The sequence below is a fragment of the Saccopteryx bilineata genome, chromosome X (genome assembly GCF_036850765.1).
Source record: "Saccopteryx bilineata isolate mSacBil1 chromosome X, mSacBil1_pri_phased_curated, whole genome shotgun sequence".
In the NCBI taxonomy this organism is placed as follows: domain Eukaryota; kingdom Metazoa; phylum Chordata; class Mammalia; order Chiroptera; family Emballonuridae; genus Saccopteryx; species Saccopteryx bilineata.
Window position 1 is genome coordinate 119,511,934 of NC_089502.1, and position 20,537 is coordinate 119,532,470.

General features: G+C 38.1%; 1 protein-coding gene across 5 annotated transcripts in view; it reads left to right on the forward strand.

Moving 5' to 3' along the window:
• Positions 1–20,537, forward strand: part of DMD (dystrophin) — a 2,360,554-nt gene that overhangs the window by 913,625 nt on the left and 1,426,392 nt on the right. For all 5 annotated transcript variants that reach the window (XM_066250305.1, XM_066250306.1, XM_066250308.1 and 2 more), the window contains 2 exons: positions 17,086–17,196; positions 17,975–18,148. In XM_066250305.1, the coding sequence (XP_066106402.1) occupies positions 17,086–17,196; positions 17,975–18,148 (285 nt within the window). The remainder of the gene's footprint in view (positions 1–17,085; positions 17,197–17,974; positions 18,149–20,537) is intronic.

Here is a 20,537-nt window from a genome sequence, read left to right on the forward strand (position 1 = left end):
GGTTGTACTACTTTACATTCCCACCAACAGTGTATGAGGGTTCCTTTTTCTCCACAGCCTCTCCAACATTTGCTATTACCTGACTTGCTAATAACAGCTAATCGAACAGGTGTGAGGTGGTATCTCATTGCCGTTTTGATTTGCATTTCTCTAATAGCTAAAGAAGATGAGCATCTTTTCATATATCTGTTGGCCATTTGTATTTCTTCCTGGGAGAAGTGTCTATTCATATCCTCTTCCCATTTTTTTATTGGATTGTTTGTTTGTTTGTTGTTGAGTTTTATGAGTTCTTTGTATATTTTGGATATTAGGCCCTTATCTGAGCTGTTGTTTGAAAATATCATTTCCCATTTAGTTGGCTTTCTGTTTATTTTGTTATCAGTTTCTCTTGCTGAGCAAAAACTTCTTAGTCTGATGTAGTCCCATTCATTAATTTTTGCCTTCACTTCTCTTGCCATTGGAGTCAAATTCATAAAATGCTCTTTAAAACCCAGGTCCATGAGTTGAGTACCTATGTCTTCTTCTATGTACTTAATTGTTTCAGGTCTTATGTTTAGATCTTTGATCCATTTTGAGTTAATTTTTGTACAGGGAGAGAGACTGTAGTCCAGTTTCATTCTTTTGCATGTGGCTTTCCAGTTTTCCCAGCACCATTTATTGAAGAGGCTTTCTTTTCTCCATTATGTGTTGTTGGCCCCTTTATCAAAAATTATTTGACTATATATATGTGGCTTTATTTCTGGACTTTCTATTCTGTTCCATTGGTCTGAGTGTCTATTTTTCTGCCAATACCATGCTGTTTTGATTGTTGTGGCCCTATAATAGAGTTTGAAGTCAGGTATTGTTATGCCCCCAGCTTCATTCTTTTTCTTTAGGATTGCTTTGGCTATTCGGGGTTTTTTATAGTTCCATATAAATCTGATGATTTTTTGCTCTATTTCTTTAAAAAATGTCATTGGAAGTTTGATGGGAATTGCATTAAATTTGTATATTGCTTTGGGTAATATAGCCATCTTGATTATATTTATTCTTCCTAGCCAAGAACAAGGTATATTCTTCCATCTCATTATATCTTTTTCGATTTCCCTTAACAATGGTTTATAGTTTTCATTATATAAGTCCTTTACATTCTTTGTTATGTTTATTCCTAAGTATTTTATTGTTTTTGTTGCAATTGTGAAGGGGATTATTCTTTTGAGTTCCTTCTCAGTTGTTTCATTGTTGGCATATAGAAAGGCTATTGACTTCTGTATGTTAATTTTGTATCCTGCGACCTTACTGTATTGGCTTATTGTTTCTAGTAGTCTTTTTGTGGATTCTTTGGGGTTTTCGATGTATAGGATCATATCATCTGCAAAAAGTGATACCTTTACTTCTTCTTTTCCGATATGGATGCCTTTTATTTCTTTGTCTTGTCTGATTGCTCTGGCTAGAACCTCTAGTACCACATTAAATAAGAGTGGAGAGAGTGGACAACCCTGTCTTGTTCCTGATTTAAGGGGGAAAGCCTTCAGTTTAGTGCCATTTAATATGATGTTAGCTGATGGTTTATCATATATGGCCTTTATCATGTTGAGATATTTTCCTTCTATACCCATTTTGTTGAGAGTCTTAAACATAAAATTGTGTTGTATTTTATCAAAAGCCTTTTCTGCGTCTATTGATAAGATCATGTGGTTTTTGTTCTTTGTTTTGTTGATATGGTGTATTACATTAACCGTTTTACGTATGTTGAAGCATCCTTGAGATTCTGGGATGAATCCCACTTGATCATGATGTATTATTTTTTTAATATGTTGTTGTATTCGATTTGCTAGTATTTTGTTTAGTATTTTAGCATCTGTATTCGTTAGAGATATTGGTCTGTAGTTTTCTTTTTTTGTGCCATCCTTGCCTGGTTTTGGGATGAAATATTTTACTTTTTTATTTAAAGATGTGAGCTTACAGGAGTAAAGCTTAACTTTTTAGATAATAAAACTACACACTTCACAAGCATAAGAGCATGTGGTCAACTGAGTATTTTTACCTCCAAAATAACACTTAAACCAAAATCTTAGATGATATAATCACAGCATCAACTGCCCAATGCCAGTCCATTTAAAGAGAGATTTTTTTTAAAGTACAAAGTTAAGATGATGTGTTATTGAGTCAAAGAGAAGAAAGCAAATGGGAAAACTCTTCTAATATAGAAATCTATCTACTAGATATAGAAATCAGAAACTTAAGAGCTATTTCAAAAAATATGATTAAAATATAAAACCTGTGAATGTTTCTTTGAATCAATTTTACAGAATAAAATTATCAAGTGCGTAACTGCAGAGAAACACACAGCATGAATATAGCTGTTTACTCCTTAGTTTTCCTGAAGAGCATACACAGAGTTGCAGTTGCAGCATCTGTGGTCTAGAAGGAAATCTCCTGGCCCCGAGGCTGCACGCCAGGCTGATCCCATCAGAATCTTTGGGTAGACTCAGTCATCAGATTTTTTGGAACCTCCCCAGTTATTCTAATATTTAGCCAAGGTCAAGAGCAACTCTGGATAGTGCATTACTGGTAATGGCTGAATTTCTCCATTACTTTTCTCATGTCAGACTTCTGACCACTCTTTGATGAAGATTCTCAACTATGGCTGTATTAAGATTTTAATGGGGGCCCTGACTGGTTTCCTCAATGGTAGACCATTGACCTGGTGTGTGGAAGTCTAGGGTTCGATTCCCAGGCAGAGCACACAGGAGAGGCAACCATCTGCTTCTCCCTCCTTCTCCTTCTCCCTTCTCTCTTTCTTTCTCTCTCTTCCCCTCCTGTCCTGCAGCCATGGCTGAACTGATTCAAGCACGTCAGCCTCGAGTGCTGAGACTCTGTGGAGCCTCCACCTCGGGCACTAAAAATAGTTTAGTTGTGAGCATGGCCCCAGATGGGCAGAGTATCAGGCCCAGATGGGAGTTGCCAGGTGGATTCTGGTTGGGAAGCATGTAGGAATCTGTCACTTTATTTCCCCTTCTCTCACTTACAAAACAAAACAAAACAAAAACAAAAACAAAAAAAAGATTGTAATGGGAGAGATTTCAATTTGCGGTATAAATCAAACTACTGGTGACTTTCTCGCCTATTTTTATTGACCCCTTACTCTTAAGAGAAATGGGTAAAGGTAGAAAACATAGCTGAGTACTCCTGCATGAACAAAATTATTTGGACAAATATAATTTTCGATATACCTCTTTGAGGATGAATTCAGCTTGGTTTTCTTGTTTTCTTCCTCCTCCCCCCCCCAAAAAAAATCCACTTATGATCATGGGCCGGTTAGCTTGAATATACTTTGAGATTATTGTATAAGCCGTCATGAGCATGTCTAGCTACTGAAATGTCTGTAATTCTTAAAATTAGGGAGATATTTTAATCTGCATTTTTTTTCTTTTTTCTAGCAATTTAATATTTTGAATTTCCAAAGTGTAAGAACAGTCCCTGCCCTGGCTGGTTGTCTCAGTGGTAGAACGTCAGCCCAGTGTGTAGATGTCCTGATTTCTATTCCTAGTCAGGGCACACAAGAGAAGCGCCCATCTGCTTCTCCACCCCGCACCCTCTCATCTCCCTCTCTCTCTCTCTCTTCTCCTCCTCTCCTGCAGCCATGGCTCAATTAGAGTGAATTGACCCCAGGTGCTGACGATGGCTCCATGGCCTTCACCTCAGGCGCTATAAAAAAAGGCTCCATTTGCAGTGCAGCAAGGGTCCCAGATGGGCAGAGCATGGCCCTCTAGTGGACTTGCCGGGTGTATCCTGGTCAGGGCACATGCGGGAGTCTGTCTCTGCCTCCCAACCTCTCACTGAAGAAGAAAAATAAATAAAAAAGAAAAAAAGAACAATCCCACAGGAATACCTGTTGAAAAGTGAACTGTTATTATGTATTGATGGTGTACATCTTTTAGATGAAAACATGACCCTGTTACTTAAATAACCACAAGAAACAGTGGGGTTGCCTAGCAGTGTTTTCAGTTGCTAAACTATTCTTTCTCTTTTGTCTAGCAGATTCCTGATCCCATCATTTGCAACCTCATGTCCCACATAGTAGATTTATATGCATGAGTAACAGGGAAAAAATAAAGCAATTAAGGAAGTAAACAAATTATCATCAAAGGAGAGGACATCTTAATCAACATGAAAACATGCTCTTATATTTTGCTGAACAAGCTAGGACTTTGGGTATTCCAGGTCTACTACATACCAGATTTCTTCCTTGTATCGCCTTTTTTTTTGGTACCATTAACAATATGGCTATAACTGAGTATCAGTAGATAGAAAAGAGGGGTCTTCTTTTGACTAAAGAAAGCTGTTAATTTACACCGATCACATTAGCTGCAAATTAAAACATTTCATAATCGAGGTCTTCCAGTGTTTGTGGAAGCTAAATTTAATAACTCACTTTAAAAATATGGGCCCATGTTTAAGTGTAAGCATTCCAACCGGTCTAAAGCAATGGCTTAAAAAATAAAGACATAAATGCAGTTTTTGTTCTGTCAGATTGAGTTTATGATTAATTTTGGAATCAAAAAGACTTTTGTAGTGTAAATAGGTACATTTGATTGCCAAATGACCCAGAACAGTCTAACTTTACAGGCCACCTCACTGATTTATGAGTTAGACAATATAAACCCACATAGCAGCATCCGTTCAGCATTCGACAATGGAATGGTTTAAGCACAGAGGAGAATGGAGAAGTGCTACTGAGATTGGGGTTCCAACAGTAAATCCCATGGAGCCATGGCAGAAAGATTTTCTATTACCCAGCAATGCAGCTAGGATGGTAAACAGTACATTCCATTTGAAGTCTGTTGTAGCATTGAAATGCTACCTCTGAGTGTGACTACATAGAACTGACCCCCTCCCTATTTAGAATGCCTATTATTATTATTTTAACGTGTAACAGTGTGGGAGATAATCACAAAGAAGAGTTGCAGGAGACGCTGGCGATTATAAACACGCCACACACCATTGACTGTACATGGCAACACTGCACAGTATCGTGTCCTCACAGGATGTATAATGATAACGAAATGCATGTCTTCTGTATTATGAACTCAGACGTGCACTTCTTAAGTCCGGGCCAGTAAATTATAGCATCCGGTTGTGAAAACCTCTCTACAAATTATAAACGTAAAAGTGAAACTAGAAGCATCCTGCTGGGTCACAGCAAAGAGTCATGCAGGACTCTGAATATTTTAAAGCAATTTAGATTCAACCCGTTTTCCTAGTTTCCTCTCCTACAAACAGATACTTGTTCCTAAAAGAACTGACAGAGGAGTCATGAGTCTGAAATGCACCTCCAGATAACACTTGTTATAGTACACCCTGTTTTCTTCACTGTTTTGCATCTATGACTGTCTGAAATGTTCTTACTTATTTCTTTATTATTTTTTCATTTAGATTTTCTGGGTTTTTTCCCCCTGTCAACCTGCATTACCTATGTACTCAAGGTCAGCTATGAGAGAGCAGGACTGCCTAACACGTCCTCAGTAAATATTTGGTGGATTCATTCAATTCTACAAAGATTTAGTCACTAAATAGGTGACTGACAAATATCCAAGGAACCGTTAGGTAAAAAGTGGACAAGCAATGTCACCCTTCCACTCAGAGATAGCACAGAAGGAAAATGCAAGTTAAAGAGTTGCTGCCCAACCAAGTTGACCATCTATCATCAAGAACCATTCTTGGCCCTGGCCGGTTGGCTCAGTGGTAGAGCGTCGGCCTGGTGTGCAAGGGGTCCCGGGTTCGATTCCCGGCCAGGGCACACAGGAGAAGCGTCCATCTGCTTCTCCACCCCTCCCCCTCTCCTTCCTCTCTGTCTCTCTCTTCCCCTCCCGCAGCCAAGGCTCCATTGGAGCAAAGTTGGCCCGGGCGCTGGGGATGGCTCCTTGGCCTCTGCCCCAGGCACTAGAGTGGCTCTGGTTGTGACAGAGCGACGCCCCGGAGGGGCAGAGCATCGCCCCCTGGTGGGCAGAGCGTCGCCCCCTGGTGGGCGTGCCGGGTGGATCCCGGTTGGGCTCATGCGGGAATCTGTCTGACTGTCTCTCCCCTTTTCCAGCTTCGGAAAAATACACACACCAAAAAAACAAAAAACAAAAAAAACCCACAAGAACCATTCTTGTCTAATTTTTTTAATAGAACCTAACAGTGTGATGAAAACATCTTCTCATAGTGCTTCATGACACTGTCAAGGTTGGGAACTTTGGAAACATTTTCAAAATATTTCAAGTAGCACACAATAAAAATTTTCACATGAGAAGGACTGATTAATGGAAAATGCATATTCCAGCCTTCCTGTGGTTTCTATACTTTTCAAGGACTGTACCGTGTGAGTGGTCACTGTTCACTAAGCATCCACACTATTTTGTTTGATCTGGACAAAAATATAATGAGGTAGATAAATCAAATATTTCTGTTTAAGTATATTTGAGTAGGCTACATTAGTGATTGGGGATGGGATTGGGGAGTTACTGCAGATACCCCCATGGGATCATTTGGGGGGATAGAAATATTCTGAGAATCAAATTGTGGCTATGGTTTCACAACTCTAAATTTACTAAAATTCATTAAATTGTATATTCATTGCATTTTAGGGTTGGTAAATTATACCACAGTAAAACTTATTTTAAAAGATACAGTTAATAGGAAATATTTCAAATAATATATTTAAAAAATAATTTCAGGTTATCATCTACTTTTTACTCCAGTGCTTTGATGAGTACTAAAGGGTGAAATGTGAGGAATTTTGTCAACCATGAATTGACTTAAATGGTGGTTATTTATCAGTGACCATAATGGTGTCCACTTTAAGAACCTATACAGTAATATCATAGTGCTTTAATTGTTTATATTCCAATTCATTTAATGGATTTCATTTCTAAACTATTTTTACTGATGCTGAGACTCAGATCTCCAAATTAGAGAGCTGATTTGATAATGAGCTCTCTATCAAGTGTATGTATGTCATGGCAGTGAGTACATACATTTATTATTATGGGCTCTTGTGAAGTTCAAAGACAGAGCCTATAACACATTTTTACTTCATTTAAGTATTTCTATGCATATATCCAAATTTTCTCCCAAAGTTTTATCTCTTCACTTAGCTAATTTGTAAAGTAACCATAATTGCCTGAGAATGCATATGTATAATGGGCTTGTCTGTTATCATCACTATTACTATCATTATTATAACTAAGAATAACATAATTTCTGAAGTGTATTACAATGAATAATAATTCTGCACAATGCTTACTGTTTTTTTTTTTTTTTGTATTTTTCGGAAGCTGGAAACGGGGAGAGACAGTCAGACAGATTCCCGCATGCGCCAGACCGGGATCCACCTGGCACGCCCACCAGGGGGCGATGCTCTGCCCCTCCGGGGCGTCGCTCTGCCGCAACCAGAGCCACTCTAGCGCCTGGGGCAGAGGCCAAGGAGCCATCCCCAGCGCCCAGGCCATCTTTGCTCCAATGGAGCCTTGGCTGCGGGAGGGGAAGAGACAGACAGAGAGGAAGGAGGGGGGGGGGGGTGGAGAAGCAAATGGGCGCTTCTACTATGTAACCTGGCTGGGAATCGAACCCGGGTACCCCGCACGCCAGGCTGATGCTCTACCGCTGAGCCAACCGGCCAGGGCCAATGCTTACTTTTTTATTTTAAAAGTTTCTGTCAAGTTTACTTCCCAAACTTTATATGTTGCATTAACATTCTGGAGATTTAAGATCAAACTTTTATATTATTCAAGCTTAGAAATATTTAATAGTATTATTAAATGCACAAGGGAAATATGTTTCCAGAAATTTGTTCATACACCACAGAACTCGTATGTCAATGAGCAATGCTTGGGAAACCTAGAATATTTCCTTCATATCACTAATCCCCCAGATGGAAGAAGACGGCCCTCAGATAATTTCTTAAAGTTCCGGAGATAATGCTCTACCAACGTACTTATACCTGAAATAAGTCAATAGGTAAATTTCTTTTGTTGATATGAAAATGTTTGTCATTGCATAAATTTACACACACACACACACACACAACTTCATAGATATGTACTGGGGATTCCAATATATATACCTACAAACCTGAAATAGCGTGTGGTCAAGTTGTTAAACTAGAACAAGCCCTTTGGACTAATAAATATTTCTGATAAAAGTAAAAACTGCTCTGTGGGGAAAAGCTTAATTTTTAGATAATATGCTTTCAAACTCATCTAATCAATTTATAAGACTTTTGTACAAACAGTAATAAAAAGCTGCGTGGATTTTTCTTCCTCTTTAACTTACTGAACTCTTACAGTGTATAATCTCAAACGGTTCTAAATTACCTCCCCATTGAGCAAAATTACATTTTTTTCATGTTCTCCATATTTTAAAAGTATGAATTATCCAACATTTTTTAATACATTTTCTTCCTCTAATTTTGTGAGTATGCGTTATGTATGGACATTTCCCCTTCTCAAGGATGCAGTTTCAAATTTGTGTTTAAAAATGACTAAAATTTAACAGTGTTACATTTCTCTATTAATAGTTTCAGTATAACATCTGATATTTTTCTTTTAGAAACACTTTAGTTATTTTCTCAGGAGTCACTGTATTTGACATCACAAAAGCTCCAATAATTATTTTATATAAGTTTCCTTTACTCCATTAAATGCTTTAGATAGCTGCTGTCATTCATTTGATATATGAGAATGGTCTGATGAGGTAAATCCTGATAGAAAGCCCTATTCGGCCTGGTTCGTTCTAAAGTGCTCTATTGGAAATGTCATTAATGTTTGATTGATTTTTAGTTCTCTAATTTCCCCTTTACTATTTTTAACGGAATAATAGTTATTTCTATTTCCATCGCTGTTTGCTACTTTCAATGTATAGTGCTAGTTATGAACATAATTACCATATTGTCAAATGTTTTTCTTAGTAATGTCATGCCCATATAATTTGCTTTATATTCTTTTCATGCTCATGAAAAAAATCTGTAGTGTTCCTGAAAGGGCTTGCAATCAGAACTCCCATTAGAGCTCATGTGGGTGTTCCTGGTCACCAACCCCTGATCTGCTAGTTTGTTTCATTTCATTTCTGTTGGAAATTACTGATTTTGTAGGAAGCTAAGCTGATAATTTCACAAGATCAGTTGTTTGTTTTGTCAAACACATATCCTGATAGATGTATATTTTAGATGAAAATTGAACTCAAATTGTACAGCCTTTATTTAGATCTTGAGCAGATTTTACAAATTTGGTAGCCAAGTATGAAAATCGTTTTCCTGTAGATGAAATCTTCTGTTCTCAGTGTTTTCATCTGCAATATAAGTTTTTTCTTTGTCTGACCATAAATCAGGGAAGATAATGCGTAATGCTTGTCTCTTTTATAAGAGGGATTTTTAAATAAGTGGTTGTCCATTCTGCCTGCCAGTTTTCATAATACTCTGTTATTTAAACAGATCACTTATCTATTTCACAATAAGTCTGCCCTAAATTTGTAAGAATTTTTTAGTTATGTGTTTCCAAAATAATAATCTGATTAGGTTAAATAAAAGTAAGTGCTCAACAATATCCTAAATACAAACTAAAAATGAATTATCAGTTGAAAGTAAGAATTGTGGAATTAATTTGTAAAGGTATTAGAAAAATATTATATGTGATGCATAATATGTAACTTCCCAAAGTAGAATTGATTGGAATTATATATCAGTTTTTATCTTATAATTTTAATGGTAAGTTGGATTTTTATTTCTGATGTTTAAAAGATAATTTGATGTATGAAATATCTCTTGGATATCACAATATATATTAGTACTACATATAAAATATTCTGAGAAGTTCTATAGTATAGAAGTTCTATAGTATAGAAATTATCCTTAATTTATAAAATATATCTAACCACTGGGCTCTTTTCATGCATAATCTACTTAATTTATAAAGGAATTTTTATTCTAATAATATTGGAAGAGTACTACAAATATGAGATTTTTTTAGGAATGCTGTCTACAAATTATGCTACCGTCTCAGTTTTATGTGATATTTAACCATCATTTATTTCCAATTTGACTGATTTTAGTAGTGGTGACCCTTTAAGAGCACAGACATTTGTCCTCTCATCAGTCGAACTGCTTGATATAATTAATATAACTGTGAACATTTCGCTGTCCATGTAGTGCTTTTTGCACTGAGTTCCAAATTGCCAGACGTTCCTTTCACAATTTATATGGCTCTTTAAATCCTCTAGTGACAGATAAAACTCAGTTTTTGTTTGTGTGTTTGTAAGTCGTTGTTTATGTTGTTTATGAGTCGTAGCAAGTGTGGAGTTTATCATCAGAACCCCCGTGTTTCAATGATCACTTGAGTTATCTTGGCTCTGTTTTATAATGCCCAGCTACTAGGGGCAGCTTGGAGGGGCCGCCAAAGGGAAAAAATATATGTAAGTTGAAACCAGAAAGTGCTGTTATAGAAGCCTCTTTGGCAAGTGAGGGATCTGGAACTTAAGTTTCATTAGTTTCACACTAGTTGCTCCTTTAGTAAATAATTTTTACTCTAGTCACACTCAGTCTTTTCTTCCATGAAATTAAGGCTACATACTCTGCACGCGCCAAACCTAATCTTTGCTAGCATGGTTCACAGCCTGAAATGAGATCCTATTTTCTTATTCCCTACCCCTCCAAAATCCCTTCTCAGTCATATGTAATTTAAAGTATGCCAATTCTTTCTCTCCCTTCCCCTCCCTGATTTCCCCTCCTGTCTCTGACAGTAAGGCAGGTTCCTGCCTGCGCTCAGACTGGAATCTACTCAGCTACCCCCATCTGAGGCCAATGCTTGATTACTGAGCTACTTTTTAGTACCTGAGGCTGTCACACTCTGATGGAGTTATCCTCAGTGCCCAGAACCATGCTAGAACCAATCGAGCCACTGGCTGTGGGAGGGGAATTGGGAGGAAGGAGAAGCAGATGGTGTCTTCTCCTGTGTGTCCTGACCAGGATCAAACCCAGGATACACATACAACAGGCCAGTGCTCTATCCACTGTGCCATCATCCAGGGCAGCCAATTTCTTAAAACTTTATACCAAATCCTATAGTAGAAATGAATTTTCCCTTCTCTTTTATTGCATAGCATGAGGTTTCCTCTTGCACATTTCTGCTTTGTAATCTCCTTGTATCTCTATACTCTGTCTCACTAGAACAAAAGGTTCTTAAGAATAAGGACACGAGTTTTGTTGTCACCATGTAGAACTGAGTAGTAGATGTAGAAATTGTTTCTTGGATTGGATTCATAAACTCAATACTATTACTATACAGATAAAATTAAATGTGTGTTTTGTTTCAAAATGTCCATTTGGGGTGCTTTTATATTTTAATCATAACTTAAGAAATAATATAGTTGTTTAAACTAGTTTGCTATATTCTTATTCTAGTTTCCTTGAACAAGTTAATATTTCTACCCTCAGTTGTAATGAGGGTAATAAATACTTAGTTTCATCAGGTGATTAAAAGAATATTTGTGGACCGTTGGTTCCTAAGTTCATGCGAACTTCCTCTTGGGTGGTGAGGAGGAGGAGGAGGATTTCCTTCAGTGTTCCCTTTCCCCTGTAGTGTAAAAGGCTAAAAGAATATGTGTACACGGTGGTCCCTCGTCTATCGAGGGGTTAGGTTCCAAGAACCCCCCACGATAGGTGAAAATCTGCGAAGTAGTGACCTTATATTTATTTGATTATTTATATATATTTTAAGGCTTTATTTCTATTGAATATTTTAATATGTTTTAATTAATATTATTACATTTTTAATAATGTTTTCAATATTTTAGGCTAGAAAATGCTTATTTTACCGCAAAAATTAAAGTAATAAATATATAGAAATACTTATATACCGCAAAATCCTGTGATATAGCGAAAAATCCGTGATACAACATTAGATATATACAATTTAAAAGTCTGTGATACAGTGAGACCAGGAAAAGTGAACCATGATATGGTGAGGGATGACTGTATTTCATTTTCTTCTCTACTTATATACCTTGAGTGTTAACCAGATGAAAGCATTGGAAAAACATGTAGATTGATACTGTTACAGATATATTATTTGGGCCCTCTGCTCTTTCTGAATGTATTTTATTTTTTTAATTTATTTTTAGGTTTCCCTCATCAGATTCTTTTTTCAATTTCTACTGTAGCTATTCAAGTTTGATCAGTTTCCTTTGAATTCCTCCTGACCCTCTCCTCTCTCACCATCAGTTTATACCAAGGCTCTTCTCCATATAAACAAATGATAAATAATGACACTGGCAATTTTTGACTAAATTTTTTTGCACACAACGTGAAGAAGTGTTTTTGCGTATACAATCACATCTAATCTCTTTCCCAAAACAGACGTAGTTGTCTACTGCTGACATGAAAAGTTTTCCAGGTATGCCGACTACAGATTATGACAATGCTTTATGGCTGGCTTGTCATTATCATCAGTTTAGAAATGAAAAAATTGAGTGTAAGGCCAGTGGCCGCTGCCATGGCCATCCACATGCAGATTCTCGTTGGCTTCAGGCAGATGGTAAAGGAACTGTAGAGCCAGAAGATGGTGGGCCATTCCGTTTATTAGAATCTCGTAATGGTGGACGAACAAACTGGCAGGGAAAACCTCTTCCCTCTTACTCAGCGCTCACAAGCTCCTCAGCACTCCTGGCTCTCACTCACAGGCCCCCATCAGCCTCAGCACTCTCCAGCCAAACACCAGGCAAAAATATCCCTTCACCAGCAAACTATAACAAACAATTGCCCCTCTCTATAAGGGCAGGCAGTCCTCAATTTGCAATCTGCCGCCCTGAGGGCAAGCATCACCTTTCACAGACCACACACAAGGCTCCGCCCCAAGTCAATGCAAAATACAAGAGAGCAAACCTAAACACACTTTACACACTTGTTTGCCCAACATTGAGGCTTCAAAAGGTTTGGTGCTTTCCAAAGTGGCAAGATGGTGCCCTGAGATTTAAATCCAGATTTCTCTTTAACACCATTCTGTTCTAATTCCCAGAGAGCATCAAGTAAGAAGTATTCGACTTCCTGCCTCTTCAAATCCAAAATGACCATTTATGTCTTACCTTTGTCTTCTGAAAAAGTGGCACCTAACATCCTGTTGATATTTTCCATTGATTATTGATCATTACTCCTCACTCTGTTTCCTTTTGCTTTACATGAGATTCTTCGAATCAATTATCTTCTTACATTTAAAAAACTCTCTTCTTTGGCTCCTTTCACGTAACCTTAATATGAATTCCGGTCTCATTGACCTCAAGTTTATTATGCAGAAGGACAAAATCATTGAAGCGGATTTTAAGGATGCTTCCTCATTCTTCATCAGGCGTCAGCCCTTGAAAACCGCTTTCTGCTCTTCCTGTCCATTGACTGTTCCAGCTACAGTGCTCATCAACCAGCTAATGTAAATGTGTTAGTAAACTTGTTAGTCCTTGTCTCATCTGCCCTGTCTCAACATTGACATGTTTGACCTCTCCCTTGTTCTTCAGACTCTCACATTACTTCATTTGAGTGACACCTGTTGTCTTTCCTGGTTGGCCCTCTTCTCCTTATAGGTCGTTCCTTCTCTTCCTTTGGTTCTTCCCTTTTGCTCCGCATCCCTGAAATGCCTGTGTTCTTGATGAATCTTCCCCGGCCCTCCTCTCTCTAGTTCCCTCTAATGTTTGCATACCCTGAAATAAATACCAATTGTGCAAGTGCACACTGCTTTTTTGAAATGTGCATGCACGCACGCACGCACACACATGCCATATGTGTAGCTACATATGGAGTGATTAAGAAAATACAAAATCATTTCAGAGGATTCCTGAATTTATAGCAACATTCTCTCATGGATTTCCTTAATTATTGTATTATGATTCATAAAACTGTTGCTTTCTGTGATTCTGATCAATTTAGACATTTACACTTGACGCTCACATTGAAAATACTGAGAACTTTTCATTTAGAACATGAAATTATTTAAATACCTCATTCCCACCTACAATTCTAGTTATATTTCTGCCAAGGGGCTTTGATTCTCTCTGCCTTATTTCAGCTCCCCTAAACTCTGCTGGCTGTTTGGTGCCTGGGCCTTATCTTTCTATTCACTCCATTGGGAATGCTTTTGTTTTTCAAACTCCCATCTCCTTGCATATCCAGGTACTATTTAGGATGCTTAGATACAAAGTAACAACATTGGATTCACTAAGGCAGAAACAAAAATGAAGTCGGGAAGTTGGTCATAAGGACAGCCTCGTGGAAACCAAGACTAGAATCAAGGTTTCACTCAAGAAGGGCCTGGAACCTGTGTTTTGATTACTTTAACAGCACTTTGTCATTATCTGTATGATTTGTGGGGAAGGTGGGGGTAAGGCGCAGCCGGATGGTTCTCTTTTGGTATCTTCCATGTGATTGTAGGCAGTTGTTGGTTGGTACTACAATCACGTGTAAATTCAGCTGGGCTGGATGTCCGAGATCGCTCATTCTTGTCAACAGTTGATACTCATTATCTTCTGAAAACGCACCTAAGATTGAAACACTTACTCAGGACCTGTGTATGTGGCTTAGACTTCTCAGAGCCTGTCAGATGGCTTCCCGGAGGGAGCACGCTCAGAGTGAGTGTTCCGTAAAAGTGGAATTGGAAGCTGCTAGCCCGTTGAGGGCTTTTCCCATAACTGGCAGAACATTGCTTTAGCCCTGTTCTATTGATCAAGGCAGTCTAGGAGCCAACTTATTTTAAAGAGGTGAAGAAATCTACCGCTTACTGAGGCGCAGATGAGCCATCTTTAGAACTGCCATCTTCTGAAGCCTCGATTGAAAGCCTTCAATGTGTTGTTTCTGCCTCTTTTTTTGCATCCACCTCTCTTTGATCTTGGACCTTTGCTCTTCCTCCATTGACACAGTGAACTAGGGACTTTATAAGCACAGTCTACCATCATATGTGACACAATTTCCAGCACTCACAGAGTTTGACCAGACCTTCTGTCAGTTCTGAGGGAGAATCTGAGAGACCTAATTGGGCACCAGCATTGTCCGTGCTTTGATCATTCGTGACTTGGAGATGGCCATGGTTACATGGCAGAGGAATGGTTGTTATTGAACCACCTTTTAAAGAGGGTCAGCAGTTTGCACCTGAACAGTCGTGACCATAAACCTGCTAAGATATGTGCTGTTCTCAATAATGTTTCTAATTATTCAGAGTTCTACTTTAACATACCCTCTCCTGTGGTATCTGTTAACTTTCCTGTTAATTGTTATTCTACCCTACATACTCCCATTAAATTGTGTAGAATCCTTAGCATCTCTAGCTCTGTGAATAACATTATTATTGCGCTCACATGAATCCCTAAGCCCAATTCTCTGGTTCCTGGAGAACAGTACAGAGCACTGTTTCTTATGCAAAGTAGTCACTCAACCAATGAAGATATTATATATGTAAAAATAATATGCATATGCATGGGGTTTTGCTCTTATTTATTTTATGCCAGACTTCTGGTTAATTAAGTAATTCATAATTACTTTGCCTTTGTAATTATGAAGATCAATATGCTAAGGAATAATATTAAGGCACATTTCAACCTTGTATCCTAAGTAACTCTTTCACCACATAACCCGTTTTTATGGGCTATGTCTCATTACTCATTGCAAGGCTAGAGAAGTCTGTGCTGTCTGCTAAGCATACTGGTATTATTTTTTTTCTTTTCTTTCCAATAATATGTACCTGAATGGACTCCTTTTGGTATAAATTAGTTTATGCTAACATGTATTATACAGATTGTTTTACATGAAAATTTTATGACCACTCTGGTGTAAGTTAATCAGTTTCATCCTCTGTGACTTATTTAATGGTAGTCTGACAATCTGACAATGAACGAATTTTAAATTAGAATAATTTGACTACCAGCTGATGTTTGCTTAGTCCGGCAAAAAGAAAGGAATGGATATATCGTTTTGCTGTCTGCACACTACAGGATTTGACTCACTCCTAAGGGTGGCCCAGAAGTGTGTTAAGTCAGATACAGACTTTTGAACTTTTGATAGAAGTGCATTTTTGTTTTGTTTTTTAAGTGAGTGAGAGAAAGAGAGGGACAGATAAGCACAGACAGGAAGGAGAGAGAGATGAGAACAATCGGTTCTGGTGCCTTAGTTGTTCATTGACTGCTTTCTTATATGTTCCTTGACCGGGGTGGGGGGGAACAACCAGCAGAATGAGTGGCCCCTTGCTCAAGCCAGCGACCTTTAGGCTCAAGGCAGTGACCGTGGGGTCATGTCTATGATCCCACGCTCAAGCTAGTGACCCCATACTCAAGCCGGTGAACTTGCGCTCAAGCTGGCGACCTCAGTGTTTCAAACCTGATTCCTTTCCTTCCCAGTCCAGTGCTCTATCCACTGCGCCACCGCCTGGTCAGGCTGAACTTTTGATAGAAGTTGATCAAAATAGTCTCTACTCAATATAGAAAATACAGAAATATTTTATAGTTATTTAAAATTCAAAAAGCAATCTCTGAAGGAAGCTATTAAGTATCAGACAGGCCAACAGAATCCACAAGGTAAATTGAGGCATTTCACTTCATTTTCCTATTTTCATAGTTTCCCTGAAAGTTAACTGAAACATGACACAGAATGACCAAGTGCAGATCACTATTAAGGAATATTATCCACATACAGCTTCGTCATTAGATCTTACCTTTGTCACAGTTAGCTTTTTTATAAAGGTTAATGTCTTGTCTTCGGTCAGATGTGAGTGTTAATTCAAAGATAAAAGAATATTATTTTTACCTATTAGGTATAAATACATATTTCCTACTGAAAAATGGTATCTGGAATTGCTTGCTCATTATCACTCATGCAAAGGAATAATTCCTTTTTCATAATAACCCACATAGGTGAGATATAAGTCATTTGATTTTTGATAACTTTTTGGTAAGTGACAAAACCATTTATTCTCATTTTAAAAGAGGCTACATTGTAACAATATTTAAAGAGAAGTTTTGAATCCCATCGCCTTGGAAAGTGAGGTGTGTGCATTGCCATAATGCGCGTGCTGACTAATGACGCTGTCCTCCCAACAGAAGATCCAGTCGGATTTGACCAGCCACGAGATTAGTTTGGAGGAAATGAAGAAACTCACCCAGGGAAAGGAGGCTGTCCAAAGGGTGCTGTCCCAAATCGATGTGGCACAGGTACTTAGTTTTCTAAAAATCCAGCAGCTTGTTTGTGTTTGGTATTAAAACATACTTTACATTAGATGAGTACATTGTTAGCAAAATTGGGGTTGAGGGTATTATTTGAAAACTACAATATGATATATAAATGGTACAGTTTTTCTTGGGTTATCCATTTTAAGGATAAAATAGGTTAGAAAATGACCTTTTATAATAATAGTCGGTAAATTCTTCTCCCAAATGCACATATTTTTGTGCTGGACAAATGGATAAAGACAGTTACTTTAGTTTGTTTTTATTTATATTCTCACTTACAACAATAAATATATTTTTTTTCTTATTTTCCAAGTGAGAAGAGGGGAGATAGACAAACTCCTGCATGTGCCCTGACCGGGGTCCACCTGCAACCCTCATCTGGGGCCAATGCCCTGCTCATCTTGGGTCATGCTCACAGTGGAGCTATTTTTAGTGCCTAAGCCTGAGGCTCCATGGAGCCATCCTCAGCACCCAGGGCCAATGCACTCTAACCAATTGAGCCATGGCTGCGGGAGGAGAAGAAAGAGAGAAAAAGAGGGAATTTCGGGTTGGAAGGGTGGAAAAGCAGATGGTTGCTTCTCCTATGTGTCCTGATGGAATTGAACCCAGGACATCCACAAGCCAGGCCGATGCTCTACCACTGAGCCAGTCGGCCAGGGCTAACGATAAATAATTTTAATAAAGTGAATAACAAATAATTTCAATCAAAATTAAAATATGGCCAATTATGGTTTGGTGCTAACTTACATCATCTTTACAGAAAAAATTGCAAGATGTTTCCCTGAAGTTTCGGTTATTCCAGAAGCCAGCCAATTTCGAGCAGCGTCTACAGGAAAGTAAGATGATTTTAGATGAAGTGAAGATGCACTTGCCTGCATTGGAAGCGAAGAGCGTTGAACAGGAAGTAGTACAGTCACAGTTAAATCATTGTGTGGTATGTATTTCTGGGGATGAATAAACAGATCGCCCTTGACTTGCCCTATTAAGGAATATTTTAAGATCTTCTTTAATAACAGAAAATTGTCTTAAGAAAAATATAAAATTATACTCTATGACTTTCAGATTAAGAACAAAAATTAGCACAGATATATTGAGAGACTAGAACTTTTACTGAAATAGTAGCCATTTAATACCTCTTCTGTGGGTGTCTTTTTTGAGTATATAATTCTCTAAGGCTGTGCAGAATATAAAAGGACAACTTCTTTGTTTAATTCTTATAGTAGTTGACATATATTTTTAAGTAGAAATACTGAAGAGAAATACAGTAAGTCCTCACTTAACGTCATCTATAGCAGCAGTTCTCAACCTGTGGGTCGTGACACTGGCGGGGGTCGAATGACCAAAACACAGGGGTCGCCTAAAGCCATCGGAAATACATATTTTATTTAAAAATGTATTGTATAATAAATATGTATTTTCAGATGGCTTTCAGAAATACATATTTTATTTAAAAATGTATAATAAATATGTATTTCCGATGGCTTTAGGCGACCCCTGTGTTTTGGTCGTTCGACCCCCACCAGGGTCGCGACCCACAGGTTGAGAACCGCTGATCTATAGACTCTGCAACTTTAACTGAAAGGAAGTGTATCAGAACTAATTTTACCATTGGCTTATTGGCATAAACAAAAGTTAATTAAGTTTGTACAACATCTCGTCAATGTTAAAATGAAATGATGTTAAATGAAATGACATTATTCAAGGACCTGCTGTATATCAGTCTGCACATAGGCAACAATAATAATATTTCCAATAATAAAACACTGTACCTGATTGAAGTACCAAGAAATCTTAGCGAGCTACATAAATCACCTCTAATTCTCAAGACCACAGATTGAATGAGAAAAATAAAAGATTAAAGCTGTTGAAGAACAAAAGCAAAATTTTGATCTAGGCACTGTTCCTCTGAATCCTAGTATCTTTCCATGAGTCGCCGTTGTGAGCTGTGCACTGAAATACCACCCCACCACCAAGACCATAAAAAGGCATGGGAAGGATAATTAGCCTGCAGCAGAAATATTCAGTGGACTTTGGCATTTCGTGTAATGTCCCTTGTTGCAGCTATTGGTAATTCACCATGTCTGTTGACTGCTCTGACAACATAAAGCTGAGTGATGAGGGCATCTACCCAAGTAATATAAGTATTATTATCACTCACATAAAATAAAAACACTGAATGGTATTAACATTAAGGGGGAAAAGGTTTATCCATTTAGTACTTTATGTTTTAAGTATTCTTTCTGCATCTAATTCATAACACAAAAGAAAAGGAAACCCTTCGTGCAGTTCAATCCTATCATTATGAATGTGGTAATATCTTTCTTTCTGTGTGTGTGATAGAGAGACAGAGAGAGAGACAGATAGGGACAGACAGACAGGAAAGTAGAGAGATGTGAAGCATCAATTATTTGTTGCACTACCTTAGTTGTTCACTGACTGCTTTCTCATATGTGCCTTGATGGGGGAGGGGCTCCAACAGAGCTAGTGATCCCTTGCCCAAGCTAGCAACCTTGGGCTTCAAGACAGCGACCTTTGAGCTCAAGACAGCAACCATAGGGTCATGTCTGTGACCCCACTCTCAAGCCAGGGACCCTGAGCTCAAGCTGGTGAGCCCTGCTCAAGCCAGCGAACTTGGAGTTTGAACCTTAGTCCTCTGTGTCCCAGGCCGATGCTCTATGCATTGTGCCACAGCCTCATCAAGCTGAATGAGGTAGTATCTTTTTAACAAAAGAATTTATATATTATAAAATTTTATAAAGTAGTTTTTTAATTTAATAACATTTTTCATAACACAGACTGCATTTTAGTTACATAATTATTAGACATATAAAAAACCCTCAAGGAAAATTTCAATATAATGATACATAGTTATTAGCTGATACTAGATGAGTAACATTAGGACTACATGGGACCATATGTCACCTGAAATATTGCAAAAAGAATTAAAGGCAAAATGACCCAAGTACACTGTCTTTATGGCTAAATATATTTGCAAAGAGAGAGCTGTTTATTCTCTTGTAGGAACAGGTCTCTAATGGGACCTCATAAAATTGGTCTGCTAAGAAGACAACACTCCCTGCCCAGCTGTGACTGGGCCCTGACTCAGTGCTGCTTTCAATGCCGGGACCCATTCAAGTAGTCCTTCCATGAGGAGAGTTATTCTTTATAACTTTTATATTTTTTCAACCCTTAAGATGATCTGTTGTACATACTATAATCATGACCTTTGCCCTCAATATATTTTTGTGGTTGGAGCATAGAGCGCATTCCTAGCAGCTGTGGCTGATGCAATGCTGTGAGAATACTCCAGCTCCCAGAAGCCT